General features: G+C 36.3%; 1 protein-coding gene across 2 annotated transcripts in view; it reads left to right on the forward strand.

Annotated features, from left to right (window-relative positions):
• Slain1 (SLAIN motif family member 1) overlaps nucleotides 1-17460 on the forward strand; it is a 58960-nt gene extending 41500 nt beyond the window's left edge. For both annotated transcript variants that reach the window (XM_046447149.2, XM_046447157.2), the window contains 4 exons: nucleotides 562-903; nucleotides 7873-8028; nucleotides 14531-14813; nucleotides 16364-17460. In XM_046447149.2, the coding sequence (XP_046303105.1) occupies nucleotides 562-903; nucleotides 7873-8028; nucleotides 14531-14813; nucleotides 16364-16439 (857 nt within the window). In that variant the 3' untranslated portion in view covers nucleotides 16440-17460. The remainder of the gene's footprint in view (nucleotides 1-561; nucleotides 904-7872; nucleotides 8029-14530; nucleotides 14814-16363) is intronic.
• Nucleotides 17461-23100: the final 5640 nt, after the last annotated feature.

Here is a 23100-nt window from a genome sequence, read left to right on the forward strand (position 1 = left end):
TCCTCAATAGGACACCCATAGCACAAAAGTTAATAACTAGAATCAACAAATGGGACTTACTCAAACTAAGAAGTTTTTTCTCAGCAAAAGAAACAATAAGAGAGGTAAATAGGGAGCCTACATCCTGGGAACAAATCTTTACTCCTCACACTTCAGATAGAGATTTCTTTCTTGAGCAGAGTTTTGACTATTTCAGTTCTTCTAACTTATAGAAAACTAAGGATGAATATTTTTTTCCTGAATTTTATTACTTAAATATCTCCAGATTTGAAAGGGAGTCATTTAGGGAAATTGATAGATATGTATTGATAGAGCCATAGCAGGTACATTTAATCTTCACTGGAATTGGGGCAGTCTTTTTTGCAACACTGAATTACCTAATATTAGGTATCTGCTTGGTAAGTAAGTGTATTTGTGTTTGGGGGTATTTTGTTAACTAAGAAAAAGATAAGGAGTCTGTATTTGAATAATTTTTTTGCACAAATTTTCATCATATATTTCATTAATTGTAATTAGCGAGATTGAAATTATAAGATAACAGCATTTGTTGTTGTGTTATAGGTCTCAGGCAAGATTATGCTTCCACTTCAGCATCTGTGTCGAGACATAGTTCCAGTGTGTCGCTGAGTTCAGGAAAAAAAGGGACATGTAGCGATCAAGAGTATGATCGATACAGTGTGGAGGATGAAGAAGAATTTGATCATTTGCCACCACCTCAGCCCCGTCTTCCAAGATGTTCACCTTTCCAAAGAGGCATTCCCCACTCACAGACTTTCTCCAGCATTCGGGATTGTAGGAAGAGCCCCAGTTCCCAGTATTTTCCTTCAAATAATTACCAGCAACAACAGTATTATTCACCTCAAGCCCAAACTCCAGATCAGCAACCAAATAGGACCAATGGAGGTAGGTTGTGCTTTATGGGTCAAATGAATAAGTGGCCAGTGTTTCACAGATTTAATTTCATCTTCAAGACCTTATCAGTTTGGTGTAAATTTGCATTTCCAGTTGACCAGCTTTTCTGATTGTGTTTCCCAGATTCATAGATTGATGGCTTCATAAAAACCACCCTGATGTTGCTGGCCTTGGATGAGTTATAAACGTGGAGGATCTTTATGTTGTTGCTCCTCTACCTGTAGGAGAGGCAGGGCGTGTGGTGTGAGATCCTGCTTTGTTCTTCACCCTTCACCCATCCTCCAGTGCCTACTCCTAGCACTGAGTAATGGGAAAAGTGTGGATGGTGATCTCAGAGTGGACTCAGTTTTTGCATCCAGATTTAGGGGAAGTTTGGGATGTGTTTTGATTTCCTAACATCTGGAATTAAGATGTATATAGCAGTAGGATTATGGAAGTTGAGATTTTAGTGGTATTTGGAAGTTAACCTGTCCTAATGTCAAATATGGTGGGTTGGAGTATGTGTTATTCTTTTATATATATTTTTTCTGTCTTCTTTATCCTTCATCTTCACTCCCATGCTCAGGAGTTAGACTTCTTGACTTCCAAGAACTATAGGGAGAGTAGTCATGTAACATTTTTAAGCCTGGTGTGTTTTTGTACTAATGATCAACCAGACCCTCACGTGCAAATGCCATGCAATATGGAGAAACTAACCACTTAAAATTTTGTATTAAACATTTATAGCCCTTAATTATTATGTTGTACCATTTCTCAGCGTGATCCAATGGTATTTAACAATCTTGCTAGGGCAAATACACATTATATTAGTGATCACCTGTTGCACATTTTTAGTTTTTAAAACCTTTTCTTCCTCTCTACTTGTATCATTTTGCTAATCAAGAGATCATTTAAAAGTTGGGTCATAATTTGCTGTATTTTCCAATTTCAAATTTAAAAGTATGTTAGCTAAGGAATGTCATAGTGACTAAAATGTAAAAGGTCATAATACCAGCAAAAGGGTATACGTCAGAAGTGAGAGACGGTGCACTTGGAGTTGCAGCTTGTTAGTCAGATGTTGCAGAACAATGTGGTAGAGTCAGGCAGGTACAAGCCCTGCTTCTTGATTAGTATTGTCAGTGGGGACGTTTTCTTCTATGCCGCTGTTTGTTGCACATTAGAAAAGTGGTATCTGCTTTCATGAAACACCATTTTGGAAAGGATTAGGTTACTTTGAAGTAACTCCTCATAGCAAGGTGGAGATGAGTTATAGTTCAGGGTCTGTAATAGTTTTACATTTCTTGTCTGGTTTCTGCATACAAAGGAGAATGGAATGCAAGGGTAGTTTTCTAGAGACCACTTCTGACTAATGAGTTCAGTGGTTGGGAGCAGAGGCTTTGCAGTCCAGTAGGCCCTGAGTCCCAGTCCTGTCCTTACCATTTGGCCCTTCTACATCCGGGTTTTTCAAGCCTCTGAGCTTTGGTTTCCTTAGCCATAAAATGTGGACAAGATAATATCTATATCTCAGAAAACATCTATGATTTTGCATCAAACCATCTGGTATGTATTCTCCCAACCTGAATATGCTACAAGGAATAAATTAAATAGTGAATGTTATGTTGCCTTGAGTGGATGTGCTGAATAAAATTGGCCTCCCATTCCACCCAACCTTTTTAAATTTTTAAAAACATATGGCTTCAACCGATGTGATTCTGCAGTCTGTATATGGGGTAAAAATGGGAGTTCATAACCCACTTGAATCAAATGTATGAAATATGATATGTCAAGAACTATGTAATGTTTTGAACAACCAATAATAAAAATTAAAAAAAAAACATATGGCTTAGATATGAGCCTTCATTTATTATCAGATATCATTTCAACCAAATTATAAGGATAGTAACTTTAAAACTGATATATCCAATGGTTTTCTAAATTACTAAAATAATATTGATAGAAGATAATTATTAGCATTTCAATAAATTGAAAATAAGGTAGAAATATATCTTTATATTTACTGCTTCTATAGCTTCTATAGCTCCAATATAGTTCTTGGTATGTTTCTCTAAGTCATAGAATTAAAATTAAAAGTAGCATATTTGGAATGGTTTGTCGGTTATCAAAAATAACTAACACTTGCAGGTTCATTGACAACGTTCTGTACTTTGAGGTATAGCAGGGGTCATTAGTGGTGTGATGTGGTCATTGGTGGTGTAGCCACCTCCCCTGTCCCTTGTGTTGACTAGAAGGCTGGGGCTGGCTGCTTGGTGGGTAACTAAGTCTCTCCTCAATTACTGAAGATTCCCGAGTCTTTGTTCCATGGAGTGGTGAGTCTATTACCCCTTGGCTCTGAGCAAACTTATTTGCATTCTTTCTTTGGTCTGTTCCTCCAATTTTCTGTTGCGTCTCAGTCCTTGAAGATTAAATTCTTGATTTCTTGGGAAGATAAAAACCAGAGCATTGCTTTTGATTCCTTGAACTTTAAAGTATGTGTAGTTATTAATACGGTCTAAGTTGTTTGACAGGGAAGTGAACCTCATTTTCAAATGCTCAGGCAAAGCCTGGATCTCACATCTTCGCTCCAAGAGGCATGGTATCCTAATCTTTATATTTGGAAGGCTTTATTTGTAAGGGCATATTTCAGGATTATAGATTTGAAAAACTGAGTTGGTATTTAAGTGTGTGTAAAGATTGGTTTTGAAGACTCCATCTGGATTAAGATTGGAGATATAACAAAGAATAATGCGTGAACCTTATTGACTAGATAGTGGTTTTGGGGGAAATTTTAAGGGAAGACTTTCTTGAGATGTTTGGAAATTTTTGTGTATGGGTTTTGATGTTATTTTGCTTGTATGTGATGAAAATATTGTGGTTCTATAGAATTATTCTTAGGATATTCATATGCATTCAAAGCGTCAAGATGCCTGCAGCTTTTATAATGTTTAACTAAAAAAGCAAACAAATGTTTTCGCTTTGCCATATTTAATTCATCTTCACATATACAATCAGTAGATCTAGCTAGAAAATATTCAACTGTTTGTTATCATACTATTTCAATATTTCTAAATATTTGAAAACTTTTATGGTAGATGGAGAGAAATTTTAAAAGAATTATAAATTTAAGAATTAGAATCTCAGTTTTCTAATTAATAGCATATAATTATTTCCCTCTTTGTCCTTGCTGTTTAAAAATATGGAGTGAAAGTAACTTAGTCTCATTTGAAGCTTACTTCATGGCTGCATTTGAGAATGGGAGTCAGAGGGATTTGAATCTAGGTATTTTCAAAATACCTAGATGTAGATGATAAGAATTTATCCCTTTTAAGTCCTCATTTCCACCACATACCTTCTACTTGCACATGCATGCATAATACTTGCTGAATGTATTAAATGTCTGCTGAATGGGGCTAGGAGCTTTAATAGGAATATGAGGGTATTAGATATACGATTAGTAAAAATTGACCTTAGGGATGGCTGGGGATGTAGCTCAGTGGTAGAACACTTGCCTTGCATGCACCAGGCCCTGGGTTTGATCTCCAGCATCACAAAAACACTTTTTTTTTTTTAATGACAAATCAAGCCTCAAGGAGTTATAGGAGGTCCTGTTCCCCCCAACCCCCATTAAGGCTTAGCTTTTTGAGTTTGATTTACTCACAGTTAACTGTGGTCAGAAAATATCAAATAGAAACTCTCAGAATTAAATAATTTATAAACTTTAAATGATGTTCTTATAGTATATTCTTATGTATAGTAAGGATTAACAACAACTTAATTTTTATTAAACTTTATCATAGGTGTGTGTGTACAGGAGAAAGAAGTTTGGTATTTGTGTGTTTTCGTACTGTGGACCCCTAGTTGGGAGGGATCCCTGAGGATAAGAAAAAAATACTATAATGAGGAAAATTGCCAAGAAATTAGCAGTCAACAGCAGTATCTGAGTGTTATTTAGAAGTGAGCATGGAGAGTGAGGGAATATGTAAGTCATGGATACCTCAGCTAGGTGGTGTCTGAGCTCCTGTGAGGGGGGATAAATATGCTAATTATTTAAGTATTTGTGAGAGTTAGCAAATTGAGTAAAACATTTTTATGGTTTTCTGTCATAGCACTAAATTTTCTTATTATACTTTATTATACTTACTGTATGAGAATGCTTATAATACTTGTCTGTTCCCTACACTACCCCATGGGGTGAAAGTTACTGGACAAAGTCAGAGTTGATGAGTCTAAGTAATTTAGAGGGAGCAGGGTGTGCAGCAGGAGGAAGAGGAGATGAGTCTGGCTTGTCCTTGAATGCATTTGGTTTAGAATTCAAGCTTATCATTGGTTTTCCGATTTAGCGTGAAAGAAAATGACCCTAAGCTTGGATGCCCTGGTATTTTGGGATATTTATTAATAAAGATATCTTGTAGAATTTAAGTAAGGAAAAAAAAAGGTATTACAATGGTTTGTGATCTTCCAAAAGTTTAACTGTACCTTTTAAAATGCTATCCATTTAATATTTAATTTATTTCAATTGGAAGAAACTAAGGTTAATTTTAAATTTCAATTTATTTTAGGTTTTGTTTTTTCCCCCCTTAGCATCAATAGTGGAAAAAACGCTGAGGAAAATCCAGTTTAGACCACAAACTCAATGAGAATTGGGGCCTATGTCTGTTTTATGTATTGTGGTATCCCAAACATCTTAGAATGCCTTGCATTTAGTATGTGCACAATAAATATTCCTTCCCTTGTTTGTTCCTTCTTTCCACAGAATGGGGAAGGATGGAATGGAGGGACCATCGTGCTCACACTATCAGAGTGCCCTCCTGTGGTTGGGAGCTGGCTGAGTGGTTGGTTGGGGTCACTGGCATTGGAAGAGTTCACTAAATGTTAGGCATAATTAACAGGACTTGGAGTCTAGGGTGGAGAGAAAAGATGCATTTTGGGAAACTTTTAGTAATGTAGAAGAAAATGTGTGAACGGAAGAAAGAAATGAATCTAGTTTTGTACTTGAACAGGGTTTGGCTTAAGAGTTCATATATACTGTTTGTTTTGTGAGCTTGAGTGACCTGATACAGGCACTGTAGTCTTGGGCAGTGGGGGTTGTATATTAATAAAGAAAAAACTGCCTTCTAAATTTGTGCTACCAGGGCTGGGGATGTGGCTCAAGCAGTAGCGCGCTCGCCTGGCATGCGTGCGGCCTGGGTTCGATCCTCAGCATCACATACAAACAAAGATGTTGTGTCCGCCGAAAACTGAAAAATAAATATTAAAAATTTAAATAAATAAATAAAATAAATGTATTGACTAATAATTTAAAAAAAAAAATAAATTTGTGCTACTGAACCAGGTTGAGATTTGTGTGTGACTCTGCTGCCTCCTAGTGGCCACAGACACACATGGCAAGGAGAAAGAGATCCAAGCTTTCTCTTGGTCTTTGCAATCTCTTTGTTGGTGCACTAAAGAGAGTTAGCATTCTCAAAAGTTCACATGGTCCTGTTTGTGCGATGAGTGGATATCTAAAGACATCTCACATTGAACTTTCACTAATTTGTTCCATTTTGATATGTTGGCAAAAAATTTGGCAAGTGTTAGTTTTGACTCTCCTAGGTTTTATTTATTTTTTATTTTTTTTTTTAAATATTTTTTAGTTGTTTTTTTTTCTTTTTTTCTTTTATAATTTTAATTTGTTATATATGACAGCAGAATGCATTACAATTTATATTACACATAGAGAGCACAATTTTTCATATTTTTGGTTGTATATAAAGTATATTCACACCATTCCTGTCTTCATACATGTATTTAGGGAAATGATATCCATCTGATTCCACCATTTTTTTTACACCCCTGCCCCCTCCCTTCCCCTCCTACTCCTTTGCCCTATCTGGAGTCCGTCTACTCTCCCCCATGCTCTTCTCCCAACCCCACTATGAATTAGCCTCCTTATATCAGAGAAAACATCCAGCATTTGATTTTTTGGGGGGACTGGCTAACTTCACTTAGCATTATATTCTCCAACTCCATACATTTACCTGCAAATGCCATGATTTTTTTCGATTTTATTGCTGAGTAATATTTTATTATGTATATACCACATTTTCTTTAACCATTCATTTACTGAAGGGCATCTAGGTTGGTTCCACAATTTAGCTATTGTGAATTGTGCTGCTATAAACATTGATGTGGCTGTGTCCCTGTAGTATGCTGTTTTTAAGTCCTTTGGGTATAGACCCAGGAGAGGGATAGCTCCCTCAGGTCAAATGGTGGTTCCATTCCCAATTTTCCAAGAAATCTCCATACATTTTTCCATATTGGCTGCACCAGTTTGCAGTCCCACCAGCAGTGTATGAGCGTACCTTTTCCCCCACATCCTCACCAACATTTATTGTTGTTTGTGTTCTTTATAGCTGCCATTCTGACTGGAGTGAGATGAAATCTTAGAGTAGTTTTGATTTGCATTTCTCTAATTGCTAGTCTCCTAGGTTTTAAAATAAGTTTGTAATGTCTACTTTTTTTTTTTAATTAAATAGCTGTAAGATTGTTTTCAACCTTAGTTGACATAATTTCATCCACTTATTGAGTAGGAACAAACAGGTAGTATCTGATTAGATAGGTGCCATCTCTTTTTATAGGACACATACTTTCTTTTAATAACAAGCGATTAGGTGAAACTCTTCTGGTTGGAGAGTATGTTTTCCGATAGAAGAGGTTAATTCTCTGTTACCTTGTTCATTATGCACATGATGCTTTTTGTTATTGAGCAAATATGTTTTTATTTACTTTTGAAAACAAGTGTTTTAGTTGGCATGGAATTTGTTACTTTTAAAAAAATTTGCTTTGTAGTTGTAGATGAACAGAATGACTTTATTTTTTTTTATATGGTGCTAAGGATCAAATCCAGTGCCTTACACATGCTAGGCAAGTGCTCTGCCACTGAGCTACAGCTACAGCCCTGAAATTTAGTTATTTTAAAATTAGTAAAATTCTTTTCTCTTCCAGATAAGCTCCGAAGAAGTATGCCTAATCTAGCCCGGATGCCAAGTACTACTGCTATTAGTAGCAATGCTAGTTCTCCAGTCACCGTGCGGAACAGTCAGAGTTTTGACTCAAGCTTGCATGGAGCTGGAAATGGAATTTCAAGAATACAATCTTGTAGTAAGTTTAATAAATTTTAATTTTATTACAATTTTTAACTAGTTGTAACACCATTAAGGAAAACAACTTACTATTCCAATTCTTCTTTTTAGAACTTTTTCTCCTTGTCTTGTAACTTTTCTGTATTTTGCCACTACAGTTGAGTTATATTTTCACCAGTGCCTATGTTCCCAAGTAATAACACTCAATTACATACAGGCCTTTAATATCCAATGCTAGCAGACATATTAAATGGTCATTAATTTATCCATACTGTATAAAAATAACCTCTTTTTTCTTTGTAGAGTCTCCTTTTTCTAGCTGTCAGCCTGATACTTTTACTTTGAATAAACACATTAATTTTGTCTAGCTATTGCTTTGGTCTTGTTGTTCACCATTCTGTAGCATTTCTACAGAAGTGTGTGGACAATAGTTTTTATTTGCTACATTTCAGTACATCTCTATCTGTTCTACCCATCAGTAAGCATTAAACATGGTGCTCCAGTTTGTGTGAGGATTTGGTGGTTCTAGGGTTTTTTCCCTGTTCCTACACATGCTCTTCCTATAGGTTGTTGGGGTTAAATTTTAGACAGGTGAAATGACAATTTGCCTGAGGCCAGGCAGATGGAAGAACATAGATTTCAAACAGGTCTGATTACTCTGGGAGTTTATGTTTTTAACTACTATGATGTTCTGACTCCAAATTCTGTTCTTCACTACCTGACATTGTTCTCCCTCCCTTTTCATTCACTTTACTTCTATTTACTTTCAAAATACAACCCAAATGCCAGCCCTTCAGAAAATCTTCATTTCTTCCTTGATGACCCTAACACATTCTCCTAAATATCACCCAAATAAGTGTAGAATAGGTAGATTTTTGGTGCTTATTTCTATTATTCATTATACAGGTTGAGCATCCCTAATCCAGAAGTCCAAAATCTGAAATGCTTCAGAATCTGAAAAACTTAAATTCTGACATGATGCCACAAGTGCATTATATACCCTGGGACTTTGTTTCTTACACAAAATTATTCCCAGATATATATTCCCAAACCTGGAAAAATACAAAATCCAAAACGCTTTGAGTAAAGGCTACTCAACCTGCATCATGCTTTGTCAGTATGTTTGTCTTCCTTACCAGATAAGCTTCCTCTGGGCCCGAGAGGTAGTGTATTTGACTTTCTTTTCCCAGCGACTGGAATATTGCTTTAACATAATGAACTCAGTGAATGCTTGCATGAATGCTTGCCATGGAGTTATATCTTAGGGCTTGACCTGTTGAATATTTGAATTAGTGATTTATATAAAGACACAGAGACAATCTGTGACTTTAATAGTGTCTTGAAACTGAAATGACTGTGAAATTTATGTCATGAGCTTAATCAGTGGACCAAATGTATCATGAAGAAATTTAAAAGGAATGTACAGTTCTGTATTCGAGTTACAGAAATCAACAATACAAACATAGGACAGGAGGAATGTGACTTTGACAATAAAAAATATGATGCCAATTAGGAATTTTTATTGAGTCCAACTCAGTGTGGTTAATAGCATATTTGAGTGCCAGGAAAACCTGTAACCCAAAATAGAATAGAATGTATAAGAAGAAGAGTGTCCAGCTTTGGGCTGGGCTTGTGGCTCAGTGGTCGAGCACTTGCCTGGCACATGTGAGGCACTGGGTTTGATCCTCAGTACCACATAAAAATAAACAAATAGAAATAAAGGTATTGTGTCCATCTACAACTAAAAATATAAAAAAGAAACAAAAAGAGTGTCTAGCTTTGAGTAAAGTGCTCAAAAAATAAAACATATCAAAAGAACATAGGAACCGGTTTGAAGAAATTCTCAGTGACCAAATCTAGGACAATTTGAGCCACAGAATAAATGATTATATAATAATGGATCATAATTGAAAGAATGAAATATAAATCCATGAGTTCATACTGAAGTAAATAAATAAATGGAAAAGAGGGGAAGTTCTTTACAGTAAAATTCCAATTAGCATATCTAAAAGAAATGAAGAAAACAGAAAAATTATTATTTGTAAGTCAAGCATAATGCTTAGGAAATCCCCAAGAAGTTGTGTCATTGTGTAACAGAAGGTCAGTCATAACTTTTGGTTTCCAGACTTGGGTTGCTGCTCTAGCATCCCTGCCCACTCCAAGCCTTGCTCTTTATCCATGCTTTCTCAGTTTCTGTCATGAAGACTTCTGGTTGTGGGCCATTTTGCTTTCAGAAAGGAGCCGAGGTTAGGTAGAGAAAGTTGGAAAGGTAGTATGGTATGGAAAGACATAGTTGTAGTTGAGACCTGAGTTTGGGTCTTTTCGTAATCATAAACTGTGGGCAAGTTATATTCTGTTTAATTCTTGATTTCTCATTTGTAAATAGGATTATGCCTATTAATTTTAACCAGTTTTTCTTATCAGTTCTTTTTTTTTTTTTTTATCAATGGCAGTTATCTGTCTTGTATGTATGAGAAACAACACTGCTGAGAATCTATTTCTGAAGTGTTCTATAGTTTTATTTCAGATGAAATTGATTGGAATTTCACTGAATTTTGTGAGAATAACAATAGCAGGTGTAACCTGGAATGGCCAGTCCTTTGTTGATTTAGGTCTTCTTTAATGTGTCTTAACAATGTTTTGAAGCTTGTTATGTAGAGATTCTATATATGAACCTAAAATTATTTCTAAATATTTGGGTTTTTTCTAAATTTTTTTTTTTTTTTTTAGTTGTAGAGGAACACAATATCGCCCATTTATTTATTTATTTATTTATTTATTTATTCATTCATTCATTTTTATGTGGTGCTAAGAATTGAACCCAGTGCCTCACACATGCTAGGCAAGTGCTCTACCACTGAGCTATAACCCCAACCTCTTTTTTTTTATGTTTTTATAAATATTATTTTTTAAATTTTAGTTTTTCCTTATTTGCCAATATTTAGAATACAATTAACATTTATGTTTTGATATTGTATCCAATAGGCTTGGTAATTAAATTCATTTTTCCTAAGGTGATGGAATTTGATATTTTCCCAACATAATATGCATATGATCACTAAAACATGTTCAGAGGGTTTTAATAAAACCTTATATGAAAGAACCCAACCGTCCATCATCAGGAGAGATTGTGACATTTATACAGTGGAATACTACATAGCCATGCATCAGCATAAATGACTGAGACACAAGAGAGAGCATATCATGTGATTCCATTCATGATGAAGTTCAGGGCAGGGATAGCCAGTCTGTGATGATCAAAGTAGGAACAAGTTACCTCTGGGGAGTATTGCCTCTAGGACTCCTGACAGAACCCCTGAGGCTCTGGTGATACTGTGTATCTCGGGATGGGGAGTGGCTACAAAAATGTCTTTGCTTTGAAGATTCACTGAGCCATAGACTTAATATTTACATAATTTTTCTTTTTTTATGCGTCAAAAGAAACTGAACCAAATTCATATACAGACTTTATTTTAATTAAGACTTTATTTTTTGAATATAGTAACATTTTCTACAAGGTTTGATTCATTTTATTCTTTGGAGAAAAATATCACAACATCTTAAAATTTTCTGTCTAACAGTTTATTGCTTTTTAATGTGAAACAATTGTATAATGTTGGGAGAGTGAAGACATGAAGTTTTTATGAATAGCTGTCCAGAGAGGTCTCTTCATGTGAGATTTTGCTGCTGATATAAAGATAATATAATAGCTTATACTCGTTAATTGAGTGCTTACTAAGTGCCAGGCACTCTTCTAAGACTTTAAGTATATTAATTTATTTAATCTTTAAAATGACCTTATGAGACAAGAAAATGTCATAATAAATATTCTTTAAAGAATATGTTTGTAGGGCTGGGGTTGTGGCTCAGCGGTAGAGCGCTCACCTTGTACGTGTAAGACCCTGGGTTCGATCCTCAGCACAACATACAAATAAATGAATAAAATAAAGGTATATAAAAAGACAAAAAAAGCTTTTTTTTTTTTTTTTTAAAGAATTTGTTTGTAGTAAGCTATTTGTACCTACAGATATCATTTCTGTCTTCCTTTCTCTAATTGTAACTCTTAGATTGTCTCCTTGTTTTATTTCCATTAAACCATCCCCAGGGCAACCCTCAAGAAATCCTAATGTCTTCCAGGCAACCAAGGAAACATTTTTCTAGTAAGAACTCAGATTATAAAATTCATTGAAGGAAAGAAGGCTGTGCTTAGAACTGGCTTTATATATACAGTTGACCTTTGAATGATACCAGTTTGAACCATATGGGTCCACTTATGCATGAAATTTCTTTTTTCTTTTCTTTTTTCTTTTTTTTTTTTTTTTTTTGAGATTTGTGGAAAGTATGAAAGAAATTTGCAGAATAATCATATAGTTTAGAAATATAAAAAAATTAAGCAAAAGGTATGTGAGTGCATAAAATGATGTAGATAAGTCCATTTTTATCACTACCATAAAATATAAATGTCTCTTATAAAAAGTTAAAATTTACCTTTTTCCTCACATCCTCATCAATATTTATTGTTATTTGTATTCAATAGCTGCCATTCTGACTGGAGTGAGGTGAAATCTCAGTGTAGTTTTGATTTGCATTTCTCTGATTACTAGCAATGATGAACATTTTTTTCATATATTTGTTGATTGATTGTATATCATCTTCTGAGAAGTATCCATGTTCTTGGCCCATTTATTGATTGGGTTGTTTGTTGTTTTGGTGATTAGTTTTTTGAGTTCTCTATATTCCCTAGAGATTAGTGCTCTATCTGATTTGTGAGGGGTAAAGATTTGCTCCCAAGATGTAAGCTCTCTGTTCACCTCACAGATTGTTTCTTTTGCAGAGAAGAACTTTCAGTTTGAGTCCATCCCGTTTATTGAGTCTTGATTTATTTTTTATTTTATTTTATTTTAATTCTTGCACCAAAGGAAGAAGTTAAGGAAGTTGGGGCCTAATCCTACATGATGGAGATTGGGGCTTACTTTTTCTTCTACTAGATGCAGGGTCTCTAGTTTTATTTCTAGGTCCTTGATCCATTTGAGTTTGGTGAGAGGGGTTTAATTTCATTTTGTTGCATATGGATTTCTAGTTTTCCCAGCACCATTTGTTGAAGAGGTTTTTGGTGCCTTTGTCTAATATAAGATAGTTATAATTTTGTGGGTTAGTCTCTGTGTCCTCTATTCTGTACCATCGGTCTACCAGTCTGTTTTGGTGCCAATACCATGATGAAGCCAATATAGAAAGCAGTATAGAGATTTCTTGAAAAATTGGGAATGGAACCATCATTTGACCCAGCTATCCCTCTCCTCAGTCTATACCCAAAGGACTTAAAAATAGCATACTACAGGGACACAGCCACATCAATGTTTATAGCAGCACAATTCAATAGATGAATGCATAAAAAAACTGTGGCATATATACACAATGGAATATTACTCAGCAATAAAAGAAAATAAAATCATGGCATTTGCAGGTAAATGGATGGGATTATAGAAGATAATGCTAAGTGAAGTTAGCCAATCTCAAAAAACCAAATGCTGAATGTTTTCTCTGATATAAGGAGGCTGATTCATAGTGGGTTAGGGACGGGGCGCATGGGAGGAATAGATGAACTCTAGATAGGGCAGAGGCGTTGGAGGGGAAGGGAGGGGGCAGGGGGTTAGAAATGATGGTGGAATGTGATGCACATTATTATCCAAAGTACATGTATAAAGACACAAATTGGTGTGAATGTACTTTGTATACAACCAGAGATATGAAAAATTGTGCTCTATATGTGTAATAAGAATTGTAATGCATTCTGCTGTCAAATATAAGTAAAAAAAATTAATTAAAAAAAGTTAAAATTTATCAAAATTTACCAACATCAACACTTATAGACCACACCCAGTCTCATTCAGTAGAAAGAAGTGTAAATGAACATAAAGATGTAGTATTAAATCATAGCCTCATAAAAATATCTGTTGTGCATCACTGTATTACTGTGATCATTTACTGACCTCCTCCTGTGGCTGTAGTGGTGAGCTCAGGTTGTTAGTAGTATTCTTGAAAAATGCCCTGGGACACTGATCGTCTCCACTTGAGCAGTTCCTCTCTCCAGTAAATTTTGCATCTTGTAAAAAGTAACCCCTTGTGGGTTTCAAATAGTTTTTACTGTGTATATAATACATATCACATACAAAGTAGTTATGAATGACTGTTATTGGTAAGATTTCACATAGGTCAAGAGCAGCTACTAGTTAAATTTGGGGGAGATCAGAAGTCATACTTGGATTTTCAACTGCATGGGGATTGGTTTGTGTACATGCACACACTGTCCACATGTTGGCTCTAATTAGGCATTTCACAGTGTTGGCTATTGATAGGAGGCTCTTGTCAAGGGTTAGGATTTCCTAATGCTGAATGTTATCTGGAACCTGTATGTCATTTACCTCCTTTTAGACAATATAGGCTCCTCTGAATATAGTACATGTTTCCTGAGTTGGATGGCAGCAGAGGTTTCCTTATATGAGTAATGTTTTCTCTTCTAGTTCCATCACCAGGACAGATTCAACATAGAGTCCACAGCGTGGGACATTTCCCAGTGTCTGTCCGGCAGCCTCTTAAAGCCACAGCCTACGTGAGTCCAACTGTTCAAGGCAGCAGTAACATGCCTTTATCCAACGGCTTACAGTTGTATTCCAGCACAGGAATCCCTACCCCAAACAAAGCTGCAGCTTCTGGGATCATGGGCCGCAGCGCACTTCCAAGACCTTCATTGGCAATAAATGGGAGTAACCTGCCTCGGAGCAAAATTGCACAGCCTGTTAGAAGGTAGGCCTGTTGGTTTATATAACTTCATTTGCAGTTAAGTTTGAAACTGCTCCAGGAACCACCTGACTTGCTTTGACTCAGTTTAACTCAGCAGGTCACTGCCCTGGAGGACATGCCTTGTGTGGCCAGGTCCTCTTCTCTGATCTCATCTTCTTCTGTAACTCCATACTCTTTTCACTTTTAAGACACTACTTGCTTTAGCTTGAATTTACCAGGTAAGGCCTATTTCCTGAGCTTTGGTAGTTTCTTCCCACTCTGAGTTACCTGCATGGCTTGCTTCCTGTCTCCTTCAGGTCCTTGCTCACATGACACCACTGTCCAAAATTGTAAGCTCCATGAAGGTGGAGGGTAATTGATTCTTTGGTTCACTGTCACATACTCCCAGTGCCCAGCACAGGGTAGGATCTTAAGTATGTATTAATCGAATCAATCATTTTTATATCGAAATGTGGAAACGTTTTGTATGCATATGCATATTCTCTCCCCACACTTACGATTTAAAAATCATCTTAGTGATACTCAGTATGGGCTTTATCAGCTTATATTGGTAAGTTTGATATGTTCTAGGTAGAGTGGTCTTTTTTCCCTTCAGAATTCCAGATTACCTGCAGAAGTCATGTTAGACAAGCTCATGGTCATGTTGTACCCTTCTTGAACTGGACATTCCAGAATGTCCAGTTGAGGAGAGATTGATGATGAGAAAATAAATACAAACAACTCTTACGAGAAATGAAGATACGAAAGAAGAGAGGGAGGGAACCATAGTGAAAGTTTGAAAGGGATGTTGGAACAGTAAATTTTTCTTCTTTATGCATTTTTATAAGCTTTTTATTTTCTGATTAGAAGTCATCATTACTCAGAACATAAACAATTCAGAAACTATTGCAAAACAGAAGAGAAAATAAAGACTGACCCATAATCTTACTACTCAGACAGAAATCATCTGGGTATATGTTTGTTCAATAAATTCTGGCTTATTTCCCTTAGTAAATGCAGAGCTGTGTCTTGTTCATCCTTGAAAAGAATTACATAATTTGACCTATATAGGTTATTGTGGACCATCCATTTATCCTTGTATATGTCTCCAAACTGAAGCCCTGGAAAAGTTGCCAGATTATAAGAGAGAGTCTGTTTTTCCAAACTAAGGAAATACCACATATTATCATTCTTTTAACATTCTTTGCAATGTGATAGGCAAATCTTTGATTATTAATAAGGTTGAAATTTTCTTTATGTTCGTGTGCTATTTATATTCAGTGAAATTGTCATTTATGTTTTTTAGGCCATTTTTCTATTAAAGAGTTTATCTGTTTCTTTCTGATTGAAAAAAAAAAAAAAACAAAAACAACTTATACATTGCATAGCAGATTTACTTGTATACATATGACACATGCTGTGAAGGCCCAGAAATGTGAAAGGTACATTTGGGACTGCTCTGCCAGTAGCTTGTCATTACTGAAGGAAGAGCATTGATGGGAGAGATGATCAAAGCAAGTGATGTCACTCGTGGGATTATTAACAGTCTGTTTCCTCTTTTCAACCCTTTATAGTTTCCTGCAGCCTCCAAAGCCTCTGTCTTCACTCAGCACACTGAGGGATGGAAACTGGAGAGATGGTTGCTACTGATGCAGTTTTACGTACCCTTGAAGAATGGGAAAGAAGTGAAAAATGAGGGTTGTGTTACCTAGCTGGCTGGGTAACGGCGGACGTTGGGATATTCTTTCCCTTTTGCATTTTAACATATGTCCTGCGTTGTTTTTCAATGGACCAATCACCAGAGACTAATTATTGCACTTAAATATTTGCCTGAGATACTGCAACATTCTCAAACCCGTGGTTGCAGTATTGTGACACTTAGATCTAGGAAGTTTTTGTAGAACTGCTCTGTACCTGAATACTTTTTGAGAGAATTGAAATGTATCAATAATGCTTTGCCATATGAGGTTTTTTTTTTTTTTTTAAAGTAACTTGTTCAATTTACTTAAGTGTTCTAAACATCTTTCCATTACATGTTCTGTATTTTAATACATTGCATATTTACAACTAGGTTCTATAACATATGCTTTGAATTTTACTTTTTTATAGTTTACAGGAATTTTATTTTTTGTGCCTCTTTCTTTTTACACCTATGTGAACCACTATGGAACAACTTAAATTTTGTGCCATAAAAATATTTTTGTGGTAAGGTACTATTTTTTTAGCTCTAGGAATATATCAGCAAAAATACATCATACAATTTGGGACATAATTTTATGTTGAATGAGCACAACATGATCTGAAGTGTTGCAAAGAGATAGCCAGACAGCAGAGTTAAACCGTCTTGTCTTTTTCATTGTTAATTTATTGTCGTCCATGGATTTCATATTTATAATGGCATCACAAGCTCATTGCACTTAATACCTGCAATGTTTGCTACTATACCACAATTGATTTTTCAATACTTTATTACAAAAGATGAAACTGTAATGTTTTATTAACAATGCTTCTGGAAATGAATGCATTTTAAAGCAAATAAACCCTTTTGATAGACCTTTTACAAAACCCATTTGCACTAATGAATGCTTTCTTATGGTATATGACTTAATATTTGTTACTGTGTACACTGCTGTTTTGGAATGTTCAGAAATAAAGACTCTATTTCAGCAAATCAGGTCATGCATGAATGTGCATCACGAACACGAAGAATACCATGCTTATTATGTTTCATTACAGTTGTGAAAATGATTATTATGGCCATATAGGTTATCTTGGACCAGGACATTTATATTTTAAGTAGGTAGATTTAAAATAATGACATTTTGTAAAATTTATTTTTATCTAAAATACTTCTGATAAGAAATGTGAAGTTTTAGAAAGGCCCAAAAATGCATTTATGAATGAACACTGTCAGCGGAGATTTAATATTTTATGCGAGTTCAATTTGGAATGCTTTCTCAGAAAATTGCAAAGTGGTGGCATTATTCTGCATTATATTTTATATGAGTTGGGAAACATCACCTGAAAGCATTATGGAAAGTTTAGGCAAAGGTGTTTTTGTTTTTTCCCAAAGGCATAGACAGAGGTTTATTTAGGAACATAGATACTTATTCAAGTGAGAATGGGAGCAATCTAGAGAGTTGTCTTTGAGGTAAAACAAAGAACATTCATTTAAGGGAGAATGTGGGCCACTTTGGGAAGAGAGATAGGCAAATGTTTTTGTTAGGTTTTAAGATGTAATTCCACCAACAGTCATTAGAGGTTTTCATTAAAATATATATATATATATGCCTTTGCATATAATTCTATCTAGAACTGAAAAGACCATTAACAAAATGTGAGCAAGAGAAGGTGAGATATGAAAGAGGAGATAGTAGTTGCTGAACATTTCTGTAGTGGCGAGAACTGGGCAAGGTATTTTGTATACATTTGTCTAATTCTGTTCTGTCACCTGTTATCAGCCTTTTTTTTATTGGTTGTTCAAAACATTACAAAGCTTATGATATATCATCTTTCATACATTTGACTCAATTGGGTTATGAACTCCCATTTTTACCCCAAATACAAATTGCAGAATCACATCGGTTACACACTCACATTTTTACATAATGGCATATTAGTGACTGTTGTATTCTGCTACCTTTCCTTTCCCCTACTATCCCCCCTCCCCTCCCCTCCCATCATCCCTCTCTACCTCATCTGCTGTTGTTCAATTCTCTCCCTTGTTTCCCCCAGCCTTTTTAAAGGTGATGAATTCCACAAAAGTGCCATCAGCTTTTGGAAGACATTTAGCTGGCAAATAGTCAAGCTGATTTTGGAATCATAGTTCTTCTGTATCAAAAGGGTTTTAATGCCTACTACTAAACTGTCTTCCTGTAATCGCATGTAATTATTACCATTATTTTTTGTAGTACTTGAGATTGAACCCAAGACCTCACGTATGCTTGGCAAGTGCTATACCACGGAGCTGCAAACACAGCCCCAACTTATATTTTTAAAAATAAGTTCACATTTGAGGAAATGAAAGGATTCAATTCATTTTCAGTTCAAATATTTTATATATATATTTTAAAGTCTACTTATTTCTTGGGATTAAAAAAAAAATCTTGGATTTGATATTTTTCATGGGCAGAGAGAGTAAAGCCAAGAACGAGTAAGTTGATGACATCATGTTAGGTGGAGAATGCTATGGAGGAAAAAAAATCCAGGAAGGAGAGCTGGGGAAATTGGGGCGGGGAGGGATCACACTGAAAAGGATCATCTGAGTAGGTATCATTAAGATCTGACATTGAGCAAAGACCTTGAAGGTGGTGAGAATTAGTCCTGGAGATATTTCATAATATTTTTTACCTGGAGTTCTTCAGAACACAAAATAGGGATGATTTTCACTGTGCATGCTAGGAGAGTGCGTGACCATTGTCATTCCAGCTGTGCAGGAGAGAATTCAAGACATGGTGCACCATGGATACTGGAGGACTGTGCACAGCTTTCAAATTGGGGTCCCCACATCAGCAGCCACAGTCTTTTGGGGACTTGTCAGGAATGCATATTCTTAGGCCTCACACCCATCTATTAGATTAGTCCTCTAGTTGAATTGCAGAGTGCTCTTGAGAGAGGCCACTGGAAAGGAAGGAATGCCTGTGTGGAGGCTGTGGCCGGAGCATTCCTGTGTGCTGAGGAAGAGCAAGGAGGAAAGTAGTAGGGAGGTCAGAAAGGTGACAGGTAAGGCCAGGTGGGTATGGCGAACCTCAATAACTTTAATTTTCTCTGTAATGGGAAGCTTTTGCATGACTTTGAGCAGTAGAGTATCATTTGACATTTTTACTTCAGGTTTCTTTTTTTTTTTTCTTTTTACAATTTCGGGGATTGAACTTGGGACCTTGTACTTGCTGTGCAAGCACTCCACTGTTAAGCTGCATACCCAGCCTGATTTGGCACTTTTAAAAATGTTTCTCTGGAATTTGATGAAAATGGACTGTTGGAGGGCAAGTGTGGATGCTGGCAAAATGATAATCAAGGTCTTTTAAACCTCATCTCTGAAGTGACATCTGAATGTAAACACAAGGAGGCAAGAATCCTTGAGGCCACCTTAGAAGCTGCTCTTAGAGTATTGTCTTTAGCCTTACTAGATAGGTGCCAATCTATTTCCAAATTGGTTGTGCCACTTTACATTTTTCTAGCAAAGTATGAAAATTCCAGTTGTTGCAACGTCTTTGGTGGTGTTAGCTTTTAACCTTAATTTAATCTGTAGGTGTGTGGGTTGTGTCTCAATGTGGTTTTAGTTTGCATTTCCCTGGTTGCTAGTGAGACTGAATACCTTTTCCTTTTCATTTATTGAACATTTTTATATCCTCTTTTATAGATTCCTGTCCAGTACTTTTGGCCTATTTTTCTGTTGGGGTTTTCTTACTGATTTGTAGTTGGTTCTTTATACCTTCTGCTGTGAAACCTCTTGTCAGTTATATGCATCACAAACCTAGCTGCACACTCTGTAGCTTGCCTTTTAATTCTTTCAATGGGGCATGATGATGAATAGAATTATTCACTTTAACATCGAACCAATTTGTCATGATTTTTAAAGGTTAGTCCTTTCATACCTTGCTTAAGGAATACGTATGTCCTTAACCACTTGGATCATGAATATTTATTGTGTTCCAGAAGTTTTATTATTTTGCTTTTCACCTAGCTTTATAATCCATCTTGATTTGGCTTTTGTGGACTATGCAAGGTAGGGTTACAGTTGTATTTTCTGGTGTCTAGTATCCTGTTAACACTTACTAAAACACAGCAGGTGTCTGTGTGTGTGCACGTGTTTCCAACCTATCTCCTCTTACACCAGAACCATGCTGTTTGAATCACTGCAGCCCTATGATAAGTTTTCCTAAGTAGCAGAGAAGTCCTGTTACCTTACTTTCCCTTCAGTAGTGTCTTGGCTATGCTGTCCCTTTCCTCTCCATATATGTATTTTAACAAGCTGCTGTTGGAATTTGGTCAGGAGTGCGTTCAGTTAGGAGAAAATTGAAGCTGAACCATTTTGAGTCTCACACTCTGTGAACCTGGTCTGTCCCTTCTCTTATTGATTCAGGTATTCTTTAATTTCTCACTAAAATGAGGTCTAATGGGCATGGTGGCACATACCTGTAATCCCAGTGGCTCAGGAGGCTGAGCCAGGAGGATTGCGAGTTCAAAGCAAGCCTCAGCGACAGCAGGTACTAAGTAACTCAGTGAGACCTGTCTTTAAATAAAATACAAAATAGGGCTGAGAATGTGTCTCTGTGGTTGAGTGCCCCAATATTTTTAAAAATTTCATTTTAACTGGCTTGACATATTTCACACATTTGATTCAAGTGGGTTATGAACTCCCATTTTTTTTGAACAACCAATAATAAAAATTTTAAAAAGTACTATTTTGTTTAATCAATCAACAGATTAAGATTGTATTTTACTTAAATGAATTTTTCTAATGTTGAATCAAGCTTGAAGTATTCAGATTAATCCAACTCAGTTATGCTGGGTTAGTCTCTTAAAAAATATGGATTTGATTTACTAATATTTCTATTTTTATTCAGGGTTATAAAGTCACAATGTTACACAGACTGTTCTAGATAAGCAAAGACAACAGGTCTCTAACTGATTTTCTGAGGTGAACACTATCTGGAAACACTTGTGTTATACTAAAGTTATTTCTCCCTTAAATATGTGATAAGCCCTGGCAGTACAGCCATCAGGGCTGAGAGTCCAGGTCAAGTCATGCTTTTAAAAATGTGATGCTATGTCCACTTACTCTAAGTAAGAGCATGATGATTTAAACTTTCCTATAATGATGGATGTTTCTATTTTTCCCCATAGTTGTGTCAAATTTTGCTTTCTGTCTTTTTAAGCCATATGACTTTGGTATGTATATTTTTAACAAATTTTATCTTTCTGTGATTTTGCAATTCAGATTTCAGCCAGGAAATGGGAAGGAGAGACCCCACGTAGATTCTGGGGTTCTTTGAAATTCAGAGAAAACAGCCATGCAAACAAACCATGCAACATTTATGGAGAGAAAGGAAGGATTGTAGTGAGGGCACCAAGGTTGTGACCAGCTTTCAGGGTAGCCTGAGTGTAATTGTTCTATCCTAGAAGAGGCCCGGAGTTCGTTAACAGATATTTACTGAGAGAACACTACCTGCTGTTTTTTTTTTATGGAGGACAAATGTTTAGCATGGGAGTTACATTCTTAATTCTGGTGGGAAAGATTCAAAGCAAGTAAATAAAATAAATTTTTTCCATCCAGAAAGGTGCAAACAGGGGCTAAGAGACAGAATGATAGTGGGTGGAGGGAAGGGGACAAGGATGATTTGCCTAGAGCCCTCCAGGAAGGCCTGAGCAGAAGATGTAGGAGTTTGAGAAGGGGCAGAGATGGGAAAGAATTTGGAGTGTTTGAAAGACCAGGAGAAGGCTGCTCTGACTGGACCTTAGTGTGCTAATGGCAAGACCAGTGATGTGATTTGTGGGGCCCAATAGAAAATGAAAGTGTGGAACCCTTTGCTGAAAGCATATTAAGAATTTGAGGATGTTTATAGTAGAGCATCAAACCAAGCATGAGGTCCTCTGAGCACGGGACCCTGTGCCACTGTACATGACCGTGAAGCCAACCCTGAGTGGTGGGGACGAGGCAGATCCATAGAGCTGCTAGTCTATATTAAGGACTTTGGATTTTATTCCAAGTTTAATGGGGAACATAATAATACTAACATTCCTATATATGCGCCACACAATAATGTAATCTCTACACAGCCTTATGAAGTTAAATACCATTATTACTCCCATTTTAAATATGAAGAAACCAGGGTACAGAAAGGTTAAGAAACTTGCCCAAGGTCACAGAGTGAATAAGTAGCAGAGCCTGGATTCAAAGCCAGACTTTTCAGCAAAATTCGTCTTCTAGAATGAGAAGGGATTAAAGCGCTCAGATGGGAACAGGCACAAAGTAGGCAGGCATTCCTTGCTGAGAGACCCATACATACAAGAGAACAGTATACAAGGAACTACAGTTTAATTGCTGGGTGAAGCTGGTGCTTTAATTTAGCTTCATCATAGTGGGTGGTGAAGTGCTGTAAGAAACTAAGCTGAAGGGATGGGCAGGAGCTCTTAGGGAGAGCTTGCAAGGTAGGAATGGGACCTGCGTGTCTCTGAGGGAAAATGTAAGGGCAAGAGGGGGCTCTAATCCTGGGAGCCAGGGCTCAGTACAAGTATCACAAACTAGCTATTTTAAAACAGAACTCCCCCCACCCCCCACCATTATTTCTTTATTGGTAAAACAGTT

The sequence above is a fragment of the Marmota monax genome, unplaced genomic scaffold (assembly GCF_021218885.2).
Source record: "Marmota monax isolate L192 unplaced genomic scaffold, Marmota_monax_Labrador192_F-V1.1 WCK01_AAM20220418_F8-fsc00043, whole genome shotgun sequence".
In the NCBI taxonomy this organism is placed as follows: domain Eukaryota; kingdom Metazoa; phylum Chordata; class Mammalia; order Rodentia; family Sciuridae; genus Marmota; species Marmota monax.